The sequence below is a fragment of the Argopecten irradians genome, chromosome 10 (genome assembly GCF_041381155.1).
Source record: "Argopecten irradians isolate NY chromosome 10, Ai_NY, whole genome shotgun sequence".
Lineage (NCBI taxonomy): Eukaryota > Metazoa > Mollusca > Bivalvia > Pectinida > Pectinidae > Argopecten > Argopecten irradians.
Genome location: NC_091143.1, coordinates 27451829 through 27473371, shown reverse-complemented (window position 1 = coordinate 27473371; position 21543 = coordinate 27451829). Strand labels below are relative to the sequence as shown.

Here is a 21543-nt window from a genome sequence, read left to right as displayed (position 1 = left end):
ATTAATTATTGTTACATAGGCCTATATTAGGGCCTGATGGAACACTTACCTGGTTATGGTGCTAGACTCTGATAGAGAGCATCACTATAGACATGTGTCAGAACTGCTCCATCTTGTAGTCTGTTCATGAGTACACTTAGCCAGAATTGTAATCTGCAATTTGCTGTAGGACTTCGATGTTTCAAATTCATTTCTTTGTGTGAACGTTAAAAATCATGCTAAGCCTTTATATAGCATTGCCCTTAAGATGTTCATCATGATCTACATGTCCAAATATAAATTGACGTGATTAGTTTCAAGTATTGTTGGACCTTATCACGCCTGGGAAGTTCCCGGAGGTACTTGTTTAAGTGCCTCCTCTCAAATTACGAAAGTTTCCTTGTTGATAGAAATACTTAAAACATGGAAACAAACACGGTTTCCTATATGGTTGTTTTATTTCTTTATATTATGTATCTTTTGTTATATTCTTTTCATATGTTACATGATGTATGGCGTTTTCGTTTTTATTTAACTCGTGAGATTTAGATAACTTCACGTGCCCGTAGGAGGCAATTATCAGAAACAAAACCAAGCCATCATAAAATGTCAGATTTGCAGACTCTTCATATGTACATTTTCAGTAGTCCATTAGTGAATATCCCAAATGACGGTCCATAAAGTGTGAGCTTAAATTCCAAATGGTTTCAACTCAAGCTCAAACAAGTTCTGCATTGCTGTTAACGTGACACTACCCAAATTGGTACACTTTTTGAAGATATTTTTTTAAATTTTCTACGTGTACTTGAATCCAGATTTTAACATTCAACACGATGCCAACTAGATGCCTTTAATTTTAATATCACATGATTTGTTTATTATTCAGCAGTGCATATATTTAGCAATAGAGAACTTCGACGCATCCCCGGTCCAGCCCTGTTTCAAATGATTCGATTATCCAAAACAAGAGGCTAAGAGGGCCTGTATCGCTAACCTGGTTTGTTATGCCAACTAAATACAGGTTCATTGTTTCTTTTCTGAAGGAATTCAAATATTTACCTCTAATTCCCCCATTAGGCCCCACCCTCCTGCCCCCCGGGGGTCAGAGCCAAAATTTATACAAGTTCTGTTCCCCTTCTCCTATGGATGTTTGTGGCCAAATTTGGTCACAATCCATGCAGAACTCTAGGACAAGTAGCAATTTATAGGATTTACTTCTATTTCCCATATTGGGCCCCGCCCCTCCTGCCCCCGAGGGGTCAGAGCCAAAATTTATACAAGCTCTGTTCCCCTTCCCCCGAAGATGTTTGTGGCCAAATTTGGTTACAATCCATGCAGAACTCTAGGACAAGTAGAGATTTATAGGATTTACTTCCATTTCCCCTATTGGGCCCAGCCCCTCCTGCCCCCGGGGGGTCAGAGCCAAAATTTATACAAGCTCTATTCCCCTTCCCCCAAGAATGTTTGTGACCAAATTTGGTTACAATCCATGCAGAACTTTAGGACAAGTAGCTATTTATAGGATTAACCTCTATTTCCCCTATTGGGCCCCACCCCTCCTGCTCGTGGGGGGGTCAGAGCCAAAATTTATACAAGTTCTGTTCCCCTTTCCCCAAGCATGTTTGTGACCAAATTTGGTAACAATCCATGCAGAACTCTAGGACAAGTAGCGATTTATAGAATTTACCTACATTTCCCCTATTAGGCCCAGCCCCTCCTGCCCCCGGGGATCAGAGCCAAAATTTATACAAGCTCTGTTCCCCTTCCCCAAGGATGTTTGTGACCAAATTTGGTTACAATCCATGCAGAACTCTAGGACAAGTAGCGATTTATAGAATTAACCTCTATTTCCCCTATTGGGCCCCGCCCCTCCTGCCCCTGGGGGGTCAGAGCCAAAATTTATACAAGTTCTGTTCCCCTTCCCCCAAGGATGTTTGTGGCCAAATTTGGTTACAATCCATGCAGAACTCTATGACTAGTAGCGATTTAAAGGATTTACCTCTATTTCCCCTATTAGGCCCTGCCCTTCCTGCCCCAGGGGGGTCAGAGAAAATTTTTTATACAAGCTCTGTTCCCCTTCCCCAAGGATGTTTGTGGCAAAATTTGGTTACAATCCATGCAGAACTCTATGACAAGTAGCGATTTAAAGGAAATGTTGACAGACAGACGGACGCCGACGGACGACGCGCCATGACATAAGCTCACCGGCCCTTCGGGCCAGGTGAGCTAATGATTTGAATTATAGATATATGTCTAGATACAATAAAAATATTTGAATTAATTCAAGGAAAGGTCAAACATTTTTTAGTTCATTTAAGTCACATATCTGTAAAAAAAATATCCCATTCAGCAATTGTTTTCCTTCTTTTAAAATATATGGTGTTTTAGGTTGTTGCACGACGTCGTTTTGCAGTAATTTTTTTATATTTTCCTTATTTTCATGTTTGAATAGGGATAATTAACAACAGGAAACCCGAGAATATGGCGTATGTAAAATGTCACAGTAACTATAAAGCATCTTAATTTTTGTACAGGACAATTATTGTCAGTTTAGATTGTAGATTTACTGAAAATTCTACTTCATATATAGTAAATTTGCACCAATTTGGGTAGCGTCAAGTTAGAGTGTACATGTGTATAATAGGTTTTATCAAGATGAGTAAATAACGTAAAACTAGAGGCAACAGAGTCGACACAGGTAATTAAATTCTTTGATTTACATCAAAGGATTGTATAATAGTACACTGTGGTTGACTGTGTTGCTTTGAATATAAGCATCGTTCTCTCTTTGTAATCTTCACAGGAAGTCTCTGCAGGCTTTTGATTGGTCAGTTTTTTTCTCCTAAACTGCCTCCAGTTACGCTTTGAGATAGTCCAGGGTAGATTTATCGACAGTGATAGCATCCCCTGGAGAACCGAGAATGCTGTCAAAGGTTTAAGAAACCAAATTAATGTTTTCATTGAAAATTGGTCATACATTGAAGCTTTTGAATCTTGCGAAGTTTTGAAACTAATTTATCTAATTCGCTTTCTATCATCTATAAAGTTTTTTTTTCAACTAATGCAATGATGTTTTTTTTCATTTTGGCAATGAGCAATAAACAACCATTGATTCAGAAACAGTTTTCCTTTTATTCGTTTAAAGTTCAAACAGGGATAAATGTATCTTTTTTAAGTGGCAACAATGATAGGGTTCAAATTCAAATTAAGATTTATGGAACATTTTTTCTTAAAACAAAACATCAAACTTCTTTGGGTCTACACAACTAATGTTTCATTGATGTATATATAATAAATATTTGGTAAATGAAACCTAATCTTATATTTTTTCCAAGGAAGACTTCAACGGAAATATAGTCCAAGAATGTTGAATGAGAACACTGTCATACACGTAAGTACTAGCCAAGAACCAACTTAATTCTCAATCGTCATGACTACTGTTCGCGGAAGGACGAAACGAAAGGACAACTACTAAAGTAGCAACTAGTATACATCACTTGATTATTTCTAAACTGTACTTTGTTGCTACTCTGCCGTTAGCTAGTCTAACGCGTCGAAATAAAATACACATCCCAACAGAGCAACATGAAAAGAATGACATAACATACATTCGTGTGGTATGGATCTCCATCCACGATAGTTATGTCATGACTGTTGGTGGTTATACACATACCATACAAGTTCCACAGTACAATGATACTGGATTAAATAATACAGCCATAACATAAGCATTATGAACGACGCCGTAAGCATTAATTACAATCTTCGGAAAATGACTCTAAAATGAGGTGATATTGACAAACATAATTATTAAAGTAACTAGAGATTTTCTAATTATCTATAACATATATATAAAAATTTATTTTTTACCGAAAACCTTCTATAGTTATTTTATTTGTCATTCAAAATAAACCATTTATCAAAAATTACTGATCTTCAGCAAAATGTGAAAACTTCTTATGATAAGCTCAATTAATTTTCGTAAGCCAAGTGTTATTTTTATTTTTAGTTTCCAGAATAATTGTGTTCAGCAATATGGTCCTGACGTTGATGTTTGATAACAGAAATGGGCGATACACGAGAACAAGATTTACTTATTGATACTTTGATAAAAGTTAGATACATTCTTAAGTAATCATGCCTTATCTATTTATGAAATCATAGTCCTCATCTTTCTGTTATATTAATATTAAGAGACATTGTCTCGTACATAAATACACATAAATGATACATAGTTTATATAATTATGTACTATATTAGCTGTTTTAACAGACACAGTAGGTGCCTGTGATTTAAGGCGAGAGATATGTGCTAACCGGTACCTCTACTTCACACTTAAGAACACATATACAACTATAGCATATATCACAGGAGATAAATCACAAGAATTTGTAAATACCAAATCATAATAAAAAATGTGAAAATGAAGCTTACAGACAACACAACAAAACAAAAGCAATCTTCTCTAAAAGCGATATCAAACAGTACTAACATTATCATAATTATACATTGTTTTAGTATATGTATCGGGTATATATTATTAACATATGTACTGTAAAACTGATATTGTTATTATAAATATAAGGGTAGCACTTAAAGAATTTCGATTGAATACAATATATAAATTTGGCAAAACAATCTAATTTGGCAAAACAATGTAGATATCAAACTAAATGCAGAAAAAAAATCGTTTAAATCAAGATTTGATCATCTATACGAACTGGATAAACTTTGTGAGTAAATATATAATATTCTAAATTATAACCAAAATTAATTATATATGTATACCTTGGCATAATTTAATGAAACCTTTGGGTAATGGAAAATCTCTTAAAATTATCCAGATTTTAATATAACAAGTTTAAGGAGAAATACATTGGATATGTATGAAGAGGGATTATAATTTATTTCACATTAAGTAGCACTTCAATATAACCGATTTCAAATTAAGTGGGTCCCACTGTAGTATGTTGAATACAATATAATTCCTCTTTATAACAAATCGGTGTGAACGCACAGTTATGATAACTAGACAATGAACTGAGCCAATAAACAGATAAAACGGTTTGAATTATGCTATTTTGAAAGTATTAATCCATGTCTGGGAGATATCTTTTCTGATTAAGGCCGATTTAAATAATATTGGAATATACATGTATGTTTAAAGATGCTACATCGCTGACGAATGGTATTTTTTTGCTATAAAAAACAGAAGCAGACGAATCAGTATTTTACAAAAGTTACTCACTTTACACTATTACCACCACTGAAAAGATTCATGGGCTTCATATTTTACATTAAGAAAAAAATATTAAAAATAATTAATTGTGTCCTGAAAAAAATCCTTGGCACTATGTGTTATATGGAATGAAGTACTGATTGAACATGCACCAAGAGTAATATACATTAGTTCATGTGTATTTTTGTGTTAATTAGACACATGTATAGGTTTTAAAAACAAAATTAAACATCAGTTATTGTTCAAATGACGAGTATCATTTATATGCTCTGTCAGCGGTGGAGTATCTTAAAAGTTTATGTATTTAATATAGTATTGATACTTAAAGATACATGCTATGTGTAACATCAATAAACATAAGATCATATTCCTCTAGATATATCAAACCATCATACCAATTCAAAAAGGAGTAGGTAAGGGTCTTTTGTGGTCCCCAAATCCGCAAACTTTATATTTCTCAAAATAATGTATTCTTCGTGTCTGCTAATTTCCTTAGAATATAGAGTTTGTTCTAGGTTGTGTTCTATTGCTTTTAAAATTAAAAAAAAACTGTACAAAAAATATGCCAAAATTGACCAAATTTTCAAATTTGCATAATTTATTCATAGTAACTATGGTTATATAGCAAAAACATACTTTCTGTCAACAAAAATATCTTAAGTTTTTATCAGGGGCGTATTCAATATTTCAAACACAGCAACTTAATTTCTAAATACTTAATTTGAAATTTGGTAGATTTAGGGGCCAAAAAGAGCCAATACATATCTAGCCATTTATGATATTAACAAACAGTCCCTATTTATAAATCATTCATTGAAGTCTTCCACCTTAAATTAGAAAAAAAAAACATTTTTTTTATAAACATTAAAGTGAACAGTCGGGCAAGGATGGCTAAAGTCTGTAAAAATGGTGTGAATGTACCCAGTATAATTTCTTATGAAATGGAAAAATAAAATCTCTCGTCAAAATCTGTCTGCGTACGAAGAAATTAATTTAAAGTATGGAAATTCTAAAACGTCCTCCTGGCTCACTATGTCCATGGTTACATTTCCACGCAGCCTCGCTTTCAATGCTATCAACTTTTCTTTACTTTAATGGTCAGAACTGGGAAACTAAGCAGAACTTGACCATCGTATTAATATGTGAGAACTTTTGGAAGGCCAATGAACGCATTTAGACTGGTTTTCTTTGCCCGACTATTCACTTTAAATTCATTACAACAGTTTCATGTACTTATTTTGAGAATCACACAACACAATTGCACGTGGATGAGCACTGCATTGAATAAAATACATAATGATATCATGATGAATATTGATGTCATCACCTGCGCCTCAATAATTCGTTCTACCAATTACCAACAAAAGTAGCAATCTCTCCCAGGATGCATTGCGGTCCCCATATTTCATCTCTGTAAACAACCCAAGGAAATTTCAAGATTCTTGACAAACGTATTTCTGAAGCATATCAAATTCTTTAATACATATTTCAAGTTTGCCTACAAACGACTGTAGTGAATGAGGCGTCCGCAGTGAGCTGTGGGTAAGATTGCAAATGTAGAACTTCTGCCCATGCTTTCATAATACATGTAGTTAAACCAGTTCAACTTCAAATATTAAAACAATTACCATAGACTATCCTGATCTAATAAAAGGTTTTTAAATACTTTTTTTTAGTTTTGATTTTTTTAAAAACGACTTTACGAAACTTCAACAATTTATTTACCGTAATTTAAAGTTTTTGCTCAGTCTACCAAAAACAACTTATCTTTTTGTAACATACTCGAGCTCTCTGTGACTGGCTAAGTCTAAATCTAGGACTGTTCAATAATCAACTTGTAAAGACTGATTAATAATCTTAGGATCTCAGGGTTTATTTGAGAACAAAAAGGTTAATACTTTAATTATAACTTTTCATTGATTTCCTCTTCACCACCAAACACATCATTATACTGGTTGTTGTCGAGGCGTCTGAGGTACCAGTCATCTGGCAGAGTTCTTTGGAAATCCCGGTCTTCTGCTCTGGTGAACATCCAATCGGCTTCCCCGCCGCCAGACTTGCCTTCCTGGTCTACCACCATACTACGCATATCTGCCCTGTGTTTTAACTGCTGCATGTACCAAGACGATTTGGAGTCAGTACAGTCGTCAGAGTGCATGCTACATAGGTATTCCTCACCTGTCCGAACTAGTCTCTCATTTTTCTTATTTTCAAATGTTTCCCGTCTATTTTTCTCATTCTGATAATGTTGCTCATTCCTGGTGTGTTGTCTCTTATGATATTTTTTATTTCTGTTTCTATCACTACTAGTTGTTTCCCGGGAATATTTCAATCCATCTCCTTTTTGTTGACCTTCCATCCTGTCCACCTGCCAATCTTTTAACATGTCTCTACAGCTAGGCTCCATGTTCTTTTTAAATGTACACATACTGTACCACCAATCTTGCTGACATGTTAACCACTTTCTGTTGTGAGGATTCAAAACCTGTAGATCAACCTTTTTAACAAACCTTTCAATCTTTCTGAAAACTTTTCCCCAATGATCAAGATTCATTCTCATAAACCTCTGAAAATTTAATTTGTCCATTTTTGCCCTTAATTTCCTAAATTTTTTACGAATTTTTGTCACTCTCGACTCAGAAAACTCCCATTCCTCGTAATCATCTTCGTCATCATATTCTTCTTCTGTGTCCTCTTCATCATCAGTTTTCCAATCAGTATTCTTCCATTCCTCCTTTCCTGTTGTAAAACTCCTTCTTTTCGTGGACCCCGCCTTTGTTGAATCTTGATCATCACTCGTTGCCTGATGCTTCCAAAACCGCTTGTGATTGGCATATGCTTTCCTCCTGTGAAACCATGTGCTGAGTTTCTCCGAAACCTTCTCCACTTTCTCTGTGACCTTCTTTTGTAAGTTTCTCACTGACGGTTCATGTTCCTTCCAAAGATCCTGAGATAAATTCTTCACCTACAAGTACAATAACAATTTGTGAAAATCTTTTTAGGATATACAGTGGAAACCCGATAATCTAGACGTCGGTAGTCTGGCAAACTGTTAGTCAGGACAGAAATATCAGGATATGCATTATTGTGACATTACAGAATATTTACATTACCATTGCACAGTACCTATATGTTGCTACTAAACCCAATGTATGATATTTTCCAGTATCAACATTGGCAGTTAGGCTCTGGTGTAATAATACAACAATCAGAGTTCAAAAGGTCAAGAAATTACTGGGTTTTACGTCAGTATGATACTGAATTCACTCAAAAATCTAACATATTCTGAAAATCGATCAATATGGAAATATATTCTTATGAAAATATTTGAAATGGACTGAAATGTTGTACTTATCGTTGTATATCTCGTTTTATCAATGGGACTATGTCATCTACTGTTATTGTCTAGTCTGTTGTCCGTGGCAACACATGGGAAGTTACAAGAAATTATTTTTTTCACTATACAAACATAAAACTTTTATTTTCATACTTTATTTTTCACTTTTTTTTCTTTTTATAACGGGAATGCCTATATAAATGTAAATATAAGCATTAGTTGTCATATTTTTGACATGCATTGGTGTGTAACATACATTGGGTGTTCTAGCATATCTATCATGTGCTAACACACACCATTGGCTATGCTGGAACACCAATGTATGTTACACACCAATGCATTTCAAAAATATGACAAACCAATGCTTAATTGACTAAGAACACAAAATTCAGTAGTATAGAAAATTACGAACGGGTTAGGCTGGGATCAAAGGTGTCCGGATTATCGAGGGATCACTGTAAACGATTATTTTTGTGAATTCTTTTGAAATTTTCGTGCATTATCATGTAAATGTTTCCATTAGCAATAAGAAATGGATAGATCATAAGTATAACCTCGTATTGTCTAATCATAAGTGTTTCGAAAGAGAGATAAGCAGCTATGTGACGATATTTTTTGTCCACTGAGATACTGTATAAAAAGTCTACCTATTTACTGTTAGTACATGTATATAACAATTTGATGTGTATCTTGATAAGGGTACAATCTATTTGTCTACATGGTTGGAATTACTTTCTCACCACATATTTACTGTTTGAAATAATTTGTATCTGATAGAAATATGTTTGTAATGATCCTGTGTTACCTGGAACATACTGTTGATCTTTCTTCTTTGACCCATATATAACAGTAAAAACATACCTGTTCCCAGGTTTTCTTGATCTGCTGACTGACATCAGACATAGAGGACTTAGTCTTATTGTAGACGTCCTGGATGGTATCACTCCACTTTGGGAGCGAACTTTTCTTACTATCACTTCTGTCTGAGAAATGTTTTTCCTCATCTGTGTCTGAGAAATCTCCCTCATCATCATCAATATCAGGGTCTGAGAAAACTCCCTCATTATCATCATTATCAGGGTCTGAGAAAACTCCCTCATCATCGTCATTATCAGGGTCTGAGAAATCAGCATCAGTATCCACATAATCTTCGTCAACTCCCCAGTCGTCATTAAATGGACCTGAATTGTCCTGTTGATGTGTCTTGGTGTCACCCTCACCTTGTGTCGAGTATGTGGCTACACTTGAAGCTAGGTCCAGTATCAACTGCCATCCTTCTAAAGACCGATTTCTCACTGCCTCCCACTTATCTTTCATATTCTGTTGAGAAAGAATTTGATGCGAATATTGCGTAAAAACTCGAATAAACCCTATAACGCTATAAATTTATGTGGGCAATATTCTGCAGTTTCCTATAAGGGACATATTGGGGTAAATTTAAGTTAATCAATACCTAAAATTTGTAAAAATCTTTACAATACTGTTGTTTTCAGAAACATGAACATTTAATTTTGCTCATGTTTAGAATTCACAGTTTTCAATGAAAACATGAATATGGTGAAAATAAACTTCCGGCAAAATTTCACCACTAGACAGTATCATGTAAGGGTGACATTTGCATGAACAAAGTATTAATATTTGATTTTGTAATGGACTGGTGTATGTAGGTTTCAATTTAGAAGAGTCTTAATCTGTCTTCAGGGGTGAATGAGATAAACATATCGTTATATTTGTTCTTACCTCTGACAAGTCTTCAGGAACAGAAAGGTTCTGGAGGAGTTGACTAAACTGTTGTAGGATCTCCTTTCCTGAACCTGTTATACCTTCTGAAGACTCCTTCTGCTGCATATACATTCTCTGCCACATGTCAGCACGTGCTTTCTCTTGCAGTAGATTCTTCTCCAGTCTGGCAATCTTACTCTCTCGTGTCTCCTCTATCTCTCCATCACTTAGGTGATCTTCCTCATCATGATCCTCCTCATCATCTGTGAACCAAACAAATTCTTGCCCTTCTTCTTCCTGGTCTTTGGCATTTGTTTCAGGACTGGCATTTGGAGGGGACCCATATCTCATCAGCCCGATCTGTTGAATCAAATCTGCTTTCTCTTGTTCCAGGCGGTTCACTTTATCCAACAAATCAATACTAACTTTACTTTGAATTTCTTCCGTTGTTAATTTATCCCTGCGGACCAATTCTTTTTCCTTGTTCTCAGCATACGTTCCAAAAGTGTAAAGAAAGTATTGATTCTCATATCCGGCAGTGAATTTAAGATTATTGACCCGCTGACAAAAGAAAGAGACAAAAACTTTCATCAGTTAGATATGGGTTAGAGTTTATATTTCTTTGATATGGACACGCCAGGTAAAGCAGTGGATAAAAGCCCCAGTGCTAGAGAAAAAACGACTTTTAAATATACAGAGGTAGAGAGCTAGTTGGCTATGTAGGACCTTAAAGGGACATGAACCTAAAATAAGTTGTTCTGTACGCTTAGATATGGTTTTCAGATTTTTATTGAATATTTTATTACAATGATTGGTTATCTTAATCGACAGAAAAACGTGGGAAATACCTATCCAAAAATGATAAAAAATACACCGTCTTTTTCTATTTTTGGAGCACAAAATGAAAGCTGTTCAAAAGCAAGGTTATAATGAACAACAAACTTGCTGACAAGACAAGGAATATTAGTTTTCCACATTTTAAGATTATTTTCTAATTTCTGGTATAAGCCATATTTGTTAATATTGGTTATAAACAATTTGTAATTAGCTAAAGAATGATAAGTCAAAAGTCAAATGAGACTTTTCATTCGGCGGGGCACTGTGAAGGGACAATCGTGACTTATTGCAAATATGTACATCTCGCAAGTATTAAGTAGGAAGTTGCTCCCGTCTCTTGCATTTCAGCGATCCATTATATTTACCTACATTCTCAATCGCGCACGTTGTGGTACTCTGTTTTCTATCAGAATTTGTTTGTGTTCGCTTCACCCACGTTTTTGACCCAACATATTGTTTAAATTCATTTTATTTGTGCAGTGCATTGTGGGAGGTCACTAGAGTTCAACATTACTATTTTTATCACACTTAGTCTACAAAATTCAACATGGCCGCTTCAAAATACAGAAAAATGGAATTTCCATTATAATTATTTTATTTGACACATTCGCACAATAACTGATATACATTACTTAGTTAGGTATCTAACATGTCTTAAATATGTATTTTACTCAAATTTACATGGTTTATTTAGGTTCATGTCCCTTTAACTTCCTGAACATAGCAGCCTTTATGTGACATTTAATAAATAAACATAATTAATAAGTAAAATGGAAGTTATTTACCATTTCTGTGCTGGACTGTAGATTTTCAAGGTCATATGAAGCATTGTCTGTCAACTGAAATTTTAGAAGTAATTTTGATGATTATAAACAAATTCAGAACATCAGTTGCAGATCAACAATCTTTCATAAAATATTATTTTTAGGTCTAACATAACAATCAAGGACAAAGTTGTATCTTAACTGTATACAGGAATTTTACAACCGTAATATTTGTCCTTTCAATAGACAAAAATTTGATAAAGTTAATTTTAGGACCGAAAGGTCCATGCAAGTAACCAAAATGAGTTTTTAATAATTCATTATCTTTCTAACCTACAATATAATGTTGATAAAACTCATTCAAATGGCAGATTTTCACCCAAAGTGTACCTTAAGAACCTACAATTTCTACATACCCAATCTACGGTTCGCTGCAGAGATTCAATCTTTGTATCTTGGTCTATCATCTGTCTCCGATGAAGATAAGCCATCTCATCCATTGCTTCTGTTACCTCAGTCTTTACAGCAACTGTATCAATAAATTTAAACTTTAAACATATCTTGTTATTTCATCTAATGTTTATGTTCAAGTATCAATGAATTTTAACTTTAACTTATTACCTTAACATATTTGTAAAATTATTATTTCATCGAATGCATATGTTTATGCATAAATGAATTCAAAATTTAAATATATTTCATTATTTCATCTTATGTACATGTATATGTTCATGCATCAATGAATTTAAATTTAAACATTTTATTATTTCATCTAATACATATGTTCATATATCAATTAATTTAAACCTTAACTTTAAACATATTTTATTATTTCATTTAATGTATATGTTCATGTATCAATGAATTAAGCTTTGACTTTAAATATATTTCATCATTTCATCTAATGTACATGTTAATGTATCAATGAATTTAAACTTTAACTTTAAACATATTTTATTATTTCATTTAAATGTATATGTTCATGTATCAATGAATTTAAACTTTAGCCATATTTCATCATTTCATATCTAATGTATATGTTAATGTATTAATCAATCTAAACTTTAAACATGTTTTATTATTACATCTAATGTATATGTTCATGTATCAATGACTTGATACATATAAAATATTATTTCATCTTAGGTATATATGTTCAACACATTTTTTGTACTGAGAGCCGTAATTCAAACTTCATATATGAAATTAGTATGCTGTACAGAAAAAGATCAACATAGAAGTTATAAAGGCCTGTAACTCTTAGCAAATATTGACAGATTTTGACCAATAGCAAACCCATCTGAGATCTTATTGATATCAAGTAATATACATAATTTGGTTAAAATCGGATAATAAATATTATCGCACAGAAACAAAGAAATTGTCTGTTTTGACAATTTTAAAGACAGTGGTAATATTAACAGATTTTGACCAGTATCGAACCCATATAAGATCTCATAAAAATAAAGCAATATACAAAGTTTGGTTGAAATTGGACAATAAATACTTAAATTATCGCTTGAAAACCGTTTTTCCAGACGCCGATGTCGACATAATGATACCTATGTGGCACTTACAGGCAACACAAAATGTAGAAAACACAAATACTCATCTTCCTCTACTTGTGTTGAAGTGGAGACAACAATGACAAAATTGTATGCTTAGTCCATTAGGGACAAAAACAACCTAGCAAATGGTTAAAGGGAGATAATCTATAAGAAATACCTACTTTTGCCTATCATGAATCCGTGTAGAAATGCGATCACAGCTAGTACTATAATACATATTTTAGTGAAGCCAGACTTTGTAATTCCAAAGGGATTCCTTTTTGTTTTGACTGTGGATGTAAGACCAACAGGCTGCTCAGTAGGCTCAGCACCATCTACAACATAAAAGACACATAAAATACATATAGAATACATTGGTCAGTGTCTGAAAATTTAAGCTGTATTTTAGCAAGGGTTATTTATTTTTTAAAGTGGAAAATCACTCTCTTTCTGATCCAAGCCAAAAGTACAACTTATATACATGAATTCTAAGTCAGTAAAATCATTCATATATTGAAGCTGAAAGATACAAACATTGCTACAAATATGTTCATCTTTCAAACCATGTTTCACCTTGGATGTATGTTAATTGGTCATATGAGCTAAAATTCTTAACTCCAGCTGTTTTTCTTACAGTGCTGAATACAGCAAAAATATGTGGTAGGTGTATTCCGACAACACCAATGCTGGTTGCAGAGTGAAGTATATATCGCACCAACAACTACAATATTCCACCTATTGTCAAACCTCAAACTTCTATAAGTCAACATTGTACATAAGAAATTTGTAAGTCCTGGCCAGACGTTTTAGAATTCATTAAAATAATACTCAAAGTCATACATTATCATTGTCCTATCAACTTTAAGTAAGTTCAGGTTTTACTTTATGTCTATCGGGAATTTTTATATTATGTAGTTATTTATAGATTTACCATTTACTTTTAGAAGAAAATAATAATAAAAGAGCCCTCTGTCCACTCTTATTAGCTATTAGATAATAGAATTTTACATGGGTCTGTCAAGCAGACAGGGATATATCTCAACTGGAGTGAAAAAATGTGGTGGCCAAAATCTTTCAAGAGGGTTTATACAAGGGTTGAGATATCCTTGTCCACTTAATAGATCCATGTTTTATTCTTTTTCTCCCAAAGTTAGTAAAAATTTTTATTAAATTTCCATTTCTTTCGAACTCTACCAGGTATATTCACAACTATCTTAACATAATTACATTGATGTATTAGATATTTGAACAATAACAAAACACTATATACCATATTTGACCCTATAAGAGCCCCTCCACCTTTCTGAGGCCTCAATTTCACTTACCTTGAATTAAATGCAGAGTGAAAATATGAACACTGTGTAGGTTTCTTTATTTGATTTCTATTGAAAATTGATTTATGCTTACTTTTTGCAACAATTTTATCAAAGACAAGTCCAAATTTGGTTCTATCAAGTGCCCCTTTAGTTTTTCAATTTTTGAAGCACCCTAGGTTATAATTGGTTTGAATATGGTGTTTACTGTACCTTTAGAAGGAGGGCGTGGAAACAGATCTTCAATTGGAGGATCTACATCTTCAATCATGTTAAATCCCTGTTGTGGTTCCTCAGTAGAATCACCTCCCTCCAGTACAGCATGATTATTGGTCTTTTCATTATCGCCCCTATTAATTATTTCTTGATCATCATCATCATTGTCCTCCGCAAGATGTCCTTCAACTATCTCTCCATCATGTGGAACCAGTCCTTTATCCCTTCCATCTTCTTTAACCTCATCTGGAGTGTCCACAGGCTCCGTCACCTTAATAACATCATCAAATTCCAACGGAAGAGAAGGCAGAGGAAGAAAGGATCCATCAGCTGTCGTCAATTCTTCATCTGGGAGAATAACTTTCTCTGTTAGGATAGGGCTGTCCTCAGGTCCTCTGGTGAGGCTTTTCTCATCCGCCATAGAAGACATTCCTTCATCTGTTGATTTCGTAGCGACCAGAGTGTGATCTTCAGCGAGAGGTTCCTCGTTGGAACACCTTATGGTGTGTATAGCATCATCTTTAGATAGACTGAAGGAGAAAGAAATTAAAAGTCTTTGTACGTTTATGTCTAATACCTTTTTAATAACAAACAGTACTTGTAAATATATGATGATTGATTTAGCACATATTTAAAGCAGATTCCAGATGACAAAGTTTTTATCTTCTTTTTTCACTTCCTACCATTTTTCCATGCCACAACAATACATATAATGTATTATTACTAACTAACAAACTAGAACACTGACACGTCAGAAAGGGCCCCGCTATGTGTCTGACGTGCTTAAGTGGAAAAGTAGTTACAATTAACTCAAATAAATTTGACCTTGACACTTGTAACCTTGGCCCATGACCTTACCTTTGACAGTCAACTCCTTGTTTAATTCTGAACAACTTGCATCATAATGTTATAGCAAAATGTTTATCAGTTAAGCAGCCTGAAAAATTACCAAGCAGATCTAGGATGGATGGGGAATCATCATGTAAAATATGGGAAAATACTCCACTCCCTTCCATCATTAATGTGTAAAAGAAAAAAAAACGGACAGACGGACGGACGGACAGACAGACGGACAACCTGATTACTATAGGGCACCCGCATCTCGATGCGGGCCCTAATTAAGCTCAAGTAACCTGCTTCAATATCAGGTTTTTGATATCACAACCCTGTTAGTTCCATAATTACGGTTAACAGTATATCTATATTTGTGCTAGACAGTCATCCTATTTCAGGTAATACCTGTTGCTTGAATCCTCTGTGCTTTCTGTAGATAATAAACTTGTAGAAATATTACTGCTCTTAAGGTCTACACTTGACTCTGGTTCTACAACTATTTCCTCAATGGTTTGGGGAACCTCTACATGTCCTTGCGATACTTCTTCGTCTCTCTCTGTTGTTTTCTCTCCTCCAAATAAGGAGATTTCTTCATCCTCTCTATGACATACTGCCTGTAGATCATTTGTCATAGTACCATCTCCCTCATCAGCTGATTCTTCAGACTCTCCACTCAGGCCATCTATTGGAATATATAATGATGCATATTTTCATTAAGATTTTAGTAATCATTATTTTTAGAAAAATTTACTGTGACAGTAGAGACATCATGAGGTCAGACTAAACTAGAACGGTTGTCATGGTGCCAACTTATGCCCCCTTAACCTCCATAAATTATGTCCAATTCTCAATTAAAACTGAAACAACAAAAAATTGTTGGTCAACCATTTTGAAACAATTTTTAAAGGGCCATAACTCTCAAAACGGGAGGGTTATTGAATTCCAATATAAATTACACACCACACATATCTTCACTGTACAAAGGTTATTGCCACAAAGTTTCATTGAAATCCATGTGGTAGTTTAAGAGAAGTCACTATTTTAATAATTTTGTTACAAAGGGGAATAACTTTGAAAAAAGTAGTGGTATCTTGTTCCAATATAGATTATTCACATCTACACTGCTCAAGGATAATTGCCACCAAATTTTGTTGAAATCCCTCAAATAGCTTAGGAGAAGAAGTCAATTCTTTGTGTAACAAAGGGGCATAACTCTTGAAAAGATGGCACTATCTTGTCCCAATCATCTGCACTGTATAAGGATTATTGCCACCAAGTTTTGTTGAAATCCCTTTAGTAGTTTAATAGTAGTTAGTCGATCATTGTGTCTACAGGAAGACAACATGAATCTAGTATACCCCCCCCTAACTTAGTTGCAGACCTTTACCATTAATTAAGAATCTTACACAGAGATAATGTAAGACATCTCATACTAGCTAAAATATTATGTATTGTCATCAATGGGTGAGTAAGCTTGCAAGAAACTCAAAATTCTTGATGTTGTTAGAATAAAGTAGAAAATAGTAACTCACAAGTTTATCAAGTAGATAGGGATATCTCAACCCTCATAATAGATTCTTGCTGCCTCCAGAATCTTGAAAGTGAATCTTTTGGGGACAAAAAAGTTTAAAATGTTGTCACACTTATTTTGGTGTACACTGTCATCTTCCCGGAAGAGCGCAACAAAGCAAAATGTAGATATTCACTAGGACTAAATTTTGTTTTTAATTGATGTAGCAGTGTATAGAAAATGTATTTGATCTAAAGTACAGGTGGCATAAAGGTCATCTGACCCCTTATGAGATGTTGTTTGATCCTCTCTTACTTTATGAGATGTTGTTAGATCCTCTCTTAACTTATGAGATGTTGTTAGATCCTCTATAAACTTATGAGATGTTGTTAGATCCTCTATAAACTTATGAGATGTTGTTAGATCCTCTATAAACTTATGAGATGTTGTTAGATCCTCTATTAACTTATGAGATGTTGTTAGATCCTCTATAAACTTATGAGATGTTGTTAGATCCTCTATAAACTTATGAGATGTTGTTAGATCCTCTATAAACTTATGAGATGTTGTTAGATCCTCTATAAACTTATGAGATGTTGTTAGATCCTCTATAAACTTATGAGATGTTGTTAGATCCTCTATAAACTTATGAGATGTTGTTAGATCCTCTATAAACTTATGAGATGTTGTTAGATCCTCTATAAACTTATGAGATGTTGTTAGATCCTCTATAAACTTATGAGATGTTGTTAGATCCTCTATAAACTTATGAGATGTTGTTAGATCCTCTATTAACTTATGAGATGTTGTTAGATCCTCTATAAACTTATGAGATGTTGTTAGATCCTCTATAAACTTATGAGATGTTGTTAGATCCTCTATTAACTTATGAGATGTTGTTAGATCCTCTATTAAACTTATGAGATGTTGTTAGATCCTCTATTAACTTATGAGATGTTGTTAGATCCTCTATTAACTTATGAGATGTTGTTAGATCCTCTATTAACTTATGAGATGTTGTTAGATCCTCTATAAACTTATGAGATGTTGTTAGATCCTCTATAATCTTATGAGATGTTGTTAGATCCTCTATAAACTTATGAGATGTTGTTAGATCCTCTATAAACTTATGAGATGTTGTTAGATCCTCTATTAACTTATGAGATGTTGTTAGATCCTCTATAAACTTATGAGATGTTGTTAGATCCTCTATAAACTTATGAGATGTTGTTAGATCCTCTATAAACTTATGAGATGTTGTTAGATCCTCTATAAACTTATGAGATGTTGTTAGATCCTCTATAAACTTATGAGATGTTGTTAGATCCTCTATAAACTTATGAGATGTTGTTAGATCCTCTATAAACTTATGAGATGTTGTTAGATCCTCTATAAACTTATGAGATGTTGTTAGATCCTCTATAAACTTATGAGATGTTGTTAGATCCTCTATAAACTTATGAGATGTTGTTAGATCCTCTATAAACTTATGAGATGTTGTTAGATCCTCTATAAACTTATGAGATGTTGTTAGATCCTCTATTAACTTATGAGATGTTGTTAGATCCTCTATAAACTTATGAGATGTTGTTAGATCCTCTATTAACTTATGAGATATGTTGTTAGATCCTCTATAAACTTATGAGATGTTTGTTAGATCCTCTATAAACTTATGAGATGTTGTTAGATCCTCTATTAACTTATGAGATGTTGTTAGATCCTCTATAAACTTATGAGATGTTGTTAGATCCTCTATTAACTTATGAGATATGTTGTTAGATCCTCTATAAACTTATGAGATGTTGTTAGATCCTCTATAAACTTATGAGATGTTGTTAGATCCTCTATTAACTTATGAGATGTTGTTAGATCCTCTATAAACTTATGAGATGTTGTTAGATCCTCTATTAACTTATGAGATGTTGTTAGATCCTCTATTAACTTATGCGATGTTGTTAGATCCTCTATAAACTTATGAGATGTTGTTAGATCCTCTATTAACTTAAGAGATGTTGTTAGATCCTCTATAAACTTATGAGATGTTGTTAGATCCTCTATTAACTTATGAGATGTTGTTAGATCCTCTATTAACTTATGAGATGTTGTTAGATCCTCTATTAACTTATGAGATGTTGTTAGATCCTCTATTAACTTATGAGATGTTGTTAGATCCTCTATAAACTTATGAGATATGTTGTTAGATCCTCTATAAACTTATGAGATATGTTGTTAGATCCTCTATAAACTTATGAGATGTTGTTAGATCCTCTATAAACTTATGAGATGTTGTTTGATCCTCTATAAACTTATGAGATGTTGTTAGATCCTCTATAAACTTATGAGATGTTGTTAGATCCTCTATTAACTTATGAGATGTTGTTAGATCCTCTATAAACTTATGAGATATGTTGTTAGATCCTCTATAAACTTATGAGATGTTGTTAGATCCTCTAATAACTTATGAGATGTTGTTAGATCCTCTATAAACTTATGAGATGTTGTTAGATCCTCTATAAACTTATGAGATGTTGTTAGATCCTCTATAAACTTATGAGATATTGTTGTTAGATCCTCTATTAACTTATGAGATGTTGTTAGATCCTCTATTAACTTATGAGATGTTGTTAGATCCTCTATAAACTTATGAGATGTTGTTAGATCCTCTATAAACTTATGAGATGTTGTTAGATCCTCTATAAACTTATAAGATGTTGTTAGATCCTTTATTAACTTATGAGAGTGTTTTTAAGGATTTGTATTTTAATTTGATTGTGACCTGTCAAAATCTTTGATTCAGTTGAGAAATCCCTATCTACTGATGAAAGGTGTTGCTTAGTCATGCTTACCTGCTTCTGTACTTGGCACCCTCAATACAAACACTGGATTAGCTGACCCGACAATCAACGAGGAAGAAGAAGATATGGCGAGGTCACTTTCTGTGTCTGTATCTACAGAAACAACCTCAATGGAACTGTCAGAGTCTGAATCTTCAAGAGATGGCTACAAACAGAAACAATCAAACAATGAAAAGGTCAAGATTTTAGCTGAAAATCACATGACTCATTCACTCCTGGAGGTAACTCTTCTAGTTCAATGCCTGGAATACTTCATTATGAATTTTCATGGGAGAATAAGTTAATTGATATTAAAACAATGTTATAAGGTATTGGCATATAATTTATTATTTAATCTATAAATTAAATAGGTATTTTTAATGCATTAAAGCCAAGACTGTCAGATTGTGATGGGATGGAACAGAACATACATGGGTACTACCATCCCCCCCAACCTCCCACTTACATCTGATGGTGATCATGGAGTGCATTATAATATAACATTGTAACCAGAGTTTTTAAAAAACCTAAATCCATATACCGTATTTGACCCAATTAGCGCTCAAGAAAATTTGAAAAATTGAAAAATATGAAAAGGTGGTAATGAGACGAAGTTATTGCTAATCTCTACAATTTTGTGTAGTTTTTATATATATTTATGCCTGGGAAATTGAAATTGAGGCTTCAAAAAGAGGGAGGGGGCGCTTATAGGGACATGGGCGCAGAACAGTGTTAAGTATGAGGCTGAAATATTTGATGAAAGTACAGAGAGATTCCTTACCTCATTGCTGCTGACCCTGCTGACAACCTCCCAGGTGTCAAGGTCATCACTACTACCCTGACCCGACCCTCGACTCGACATGATGCTCAGGCTTTTTCTTTTTTCTGCTCAATCACATGACCTGCATTAAGGTACCTGCAACATAGCCAGAACACCAAAAAGAGTGAAATGCTGACAATATGTGTCTAGGACATACATAAATTTACTGATTTATGGAAATTTTGTAATATGATCTGTTTAACTGCCGGAAACACAATATTAAGCATATCAAATAGTCTTCTGACCAAAGAAAACATTGTAAAGGCATACCCTAACATAAAATGTGTAGAGACAAGAGGGCCTGTATCGCTCATTTGTCATGTTAAACAATAACTGACACCTGGGGAACCAGACCCTTTGTTTATACAAAAATGGTTCCCATTCAGTCAACAATGCTGCAGACTAAATATGAACCAATCAATTGTAGAAGAAAAATTTTAAAGAATTTGCAATATTTCTGCTATTGGACACTGCCCCTCCGTCTCTTTGGAACCAAGACCCTTAATTTATATAAAATTAAGCTGCTTCTATTTCTGTCAAGGATGCTGCAGAGCCTGGATGTACAGGAATAACTCAATCAGCACCTAAGGA

At 33.9% G+C, this 21543-nt stretch overlaps 1 protein-coding gene across 1 annotated transcript; it reads right to left on the bottom strand.

The window, feature by feature from the left end:
- Window positions 1-3087: 3087 nt before the first annotated feature.
- Window positions 3088-20966, bottom strand: LOC138333536 (uncharacterized protein PF3D7_1120000-like). The gene is made up of 10 exons (XM_069281983.1): window positions 20914-20966; window positions 20145-20298; window positions 16194-16470; window positions 14952-15484; window positions 13608-13760; window positions 12295-12407; window positions 11900-11953; window positions 10296-10838; window positions 9417-9875; window positions 3088-8183 (listed from the first exon to the last, which is right to left on the bottom strand). The coding sequence occupies exons 3-10, from the start codon at window positions 16418-16420 to the stop codon at window positions 7122-7124; spliced, it is 3144 nt and encodes a 1047-aa protein (XP_069138084.1). The 5' UTR covers window positions 16421-16470; window positions 20145-20298; window positions 20914-20966; the 3' UTR covers window positions 3088-7121.
- Window positions 20967-21543: the final 577 nt, after the last annotated feature.

Coding starts and splice junctions, on each gene's coding strand:
- LOC138333536 (XM_069281983.1), bottom strand. CDS start 16,420: ATGACAAATGATCTACAGGCAGTATGTCATAGAGAGGATGAAGAAATC. Junction 13,761..14,951: donor TCCACGCCCTCCTTCTAAAG/GTACAGTAAACA, acceptor TTTATGTTGTAG/ATGGTGCTGAGCCTACTGAG. Junction 9,876..10,295: donor TTCCTGAAGACTTGTCAGAG/GTAAGAACAAAT, acceptor CTTTCTCAACAG/AATATGAAAGATAAGTGGGA.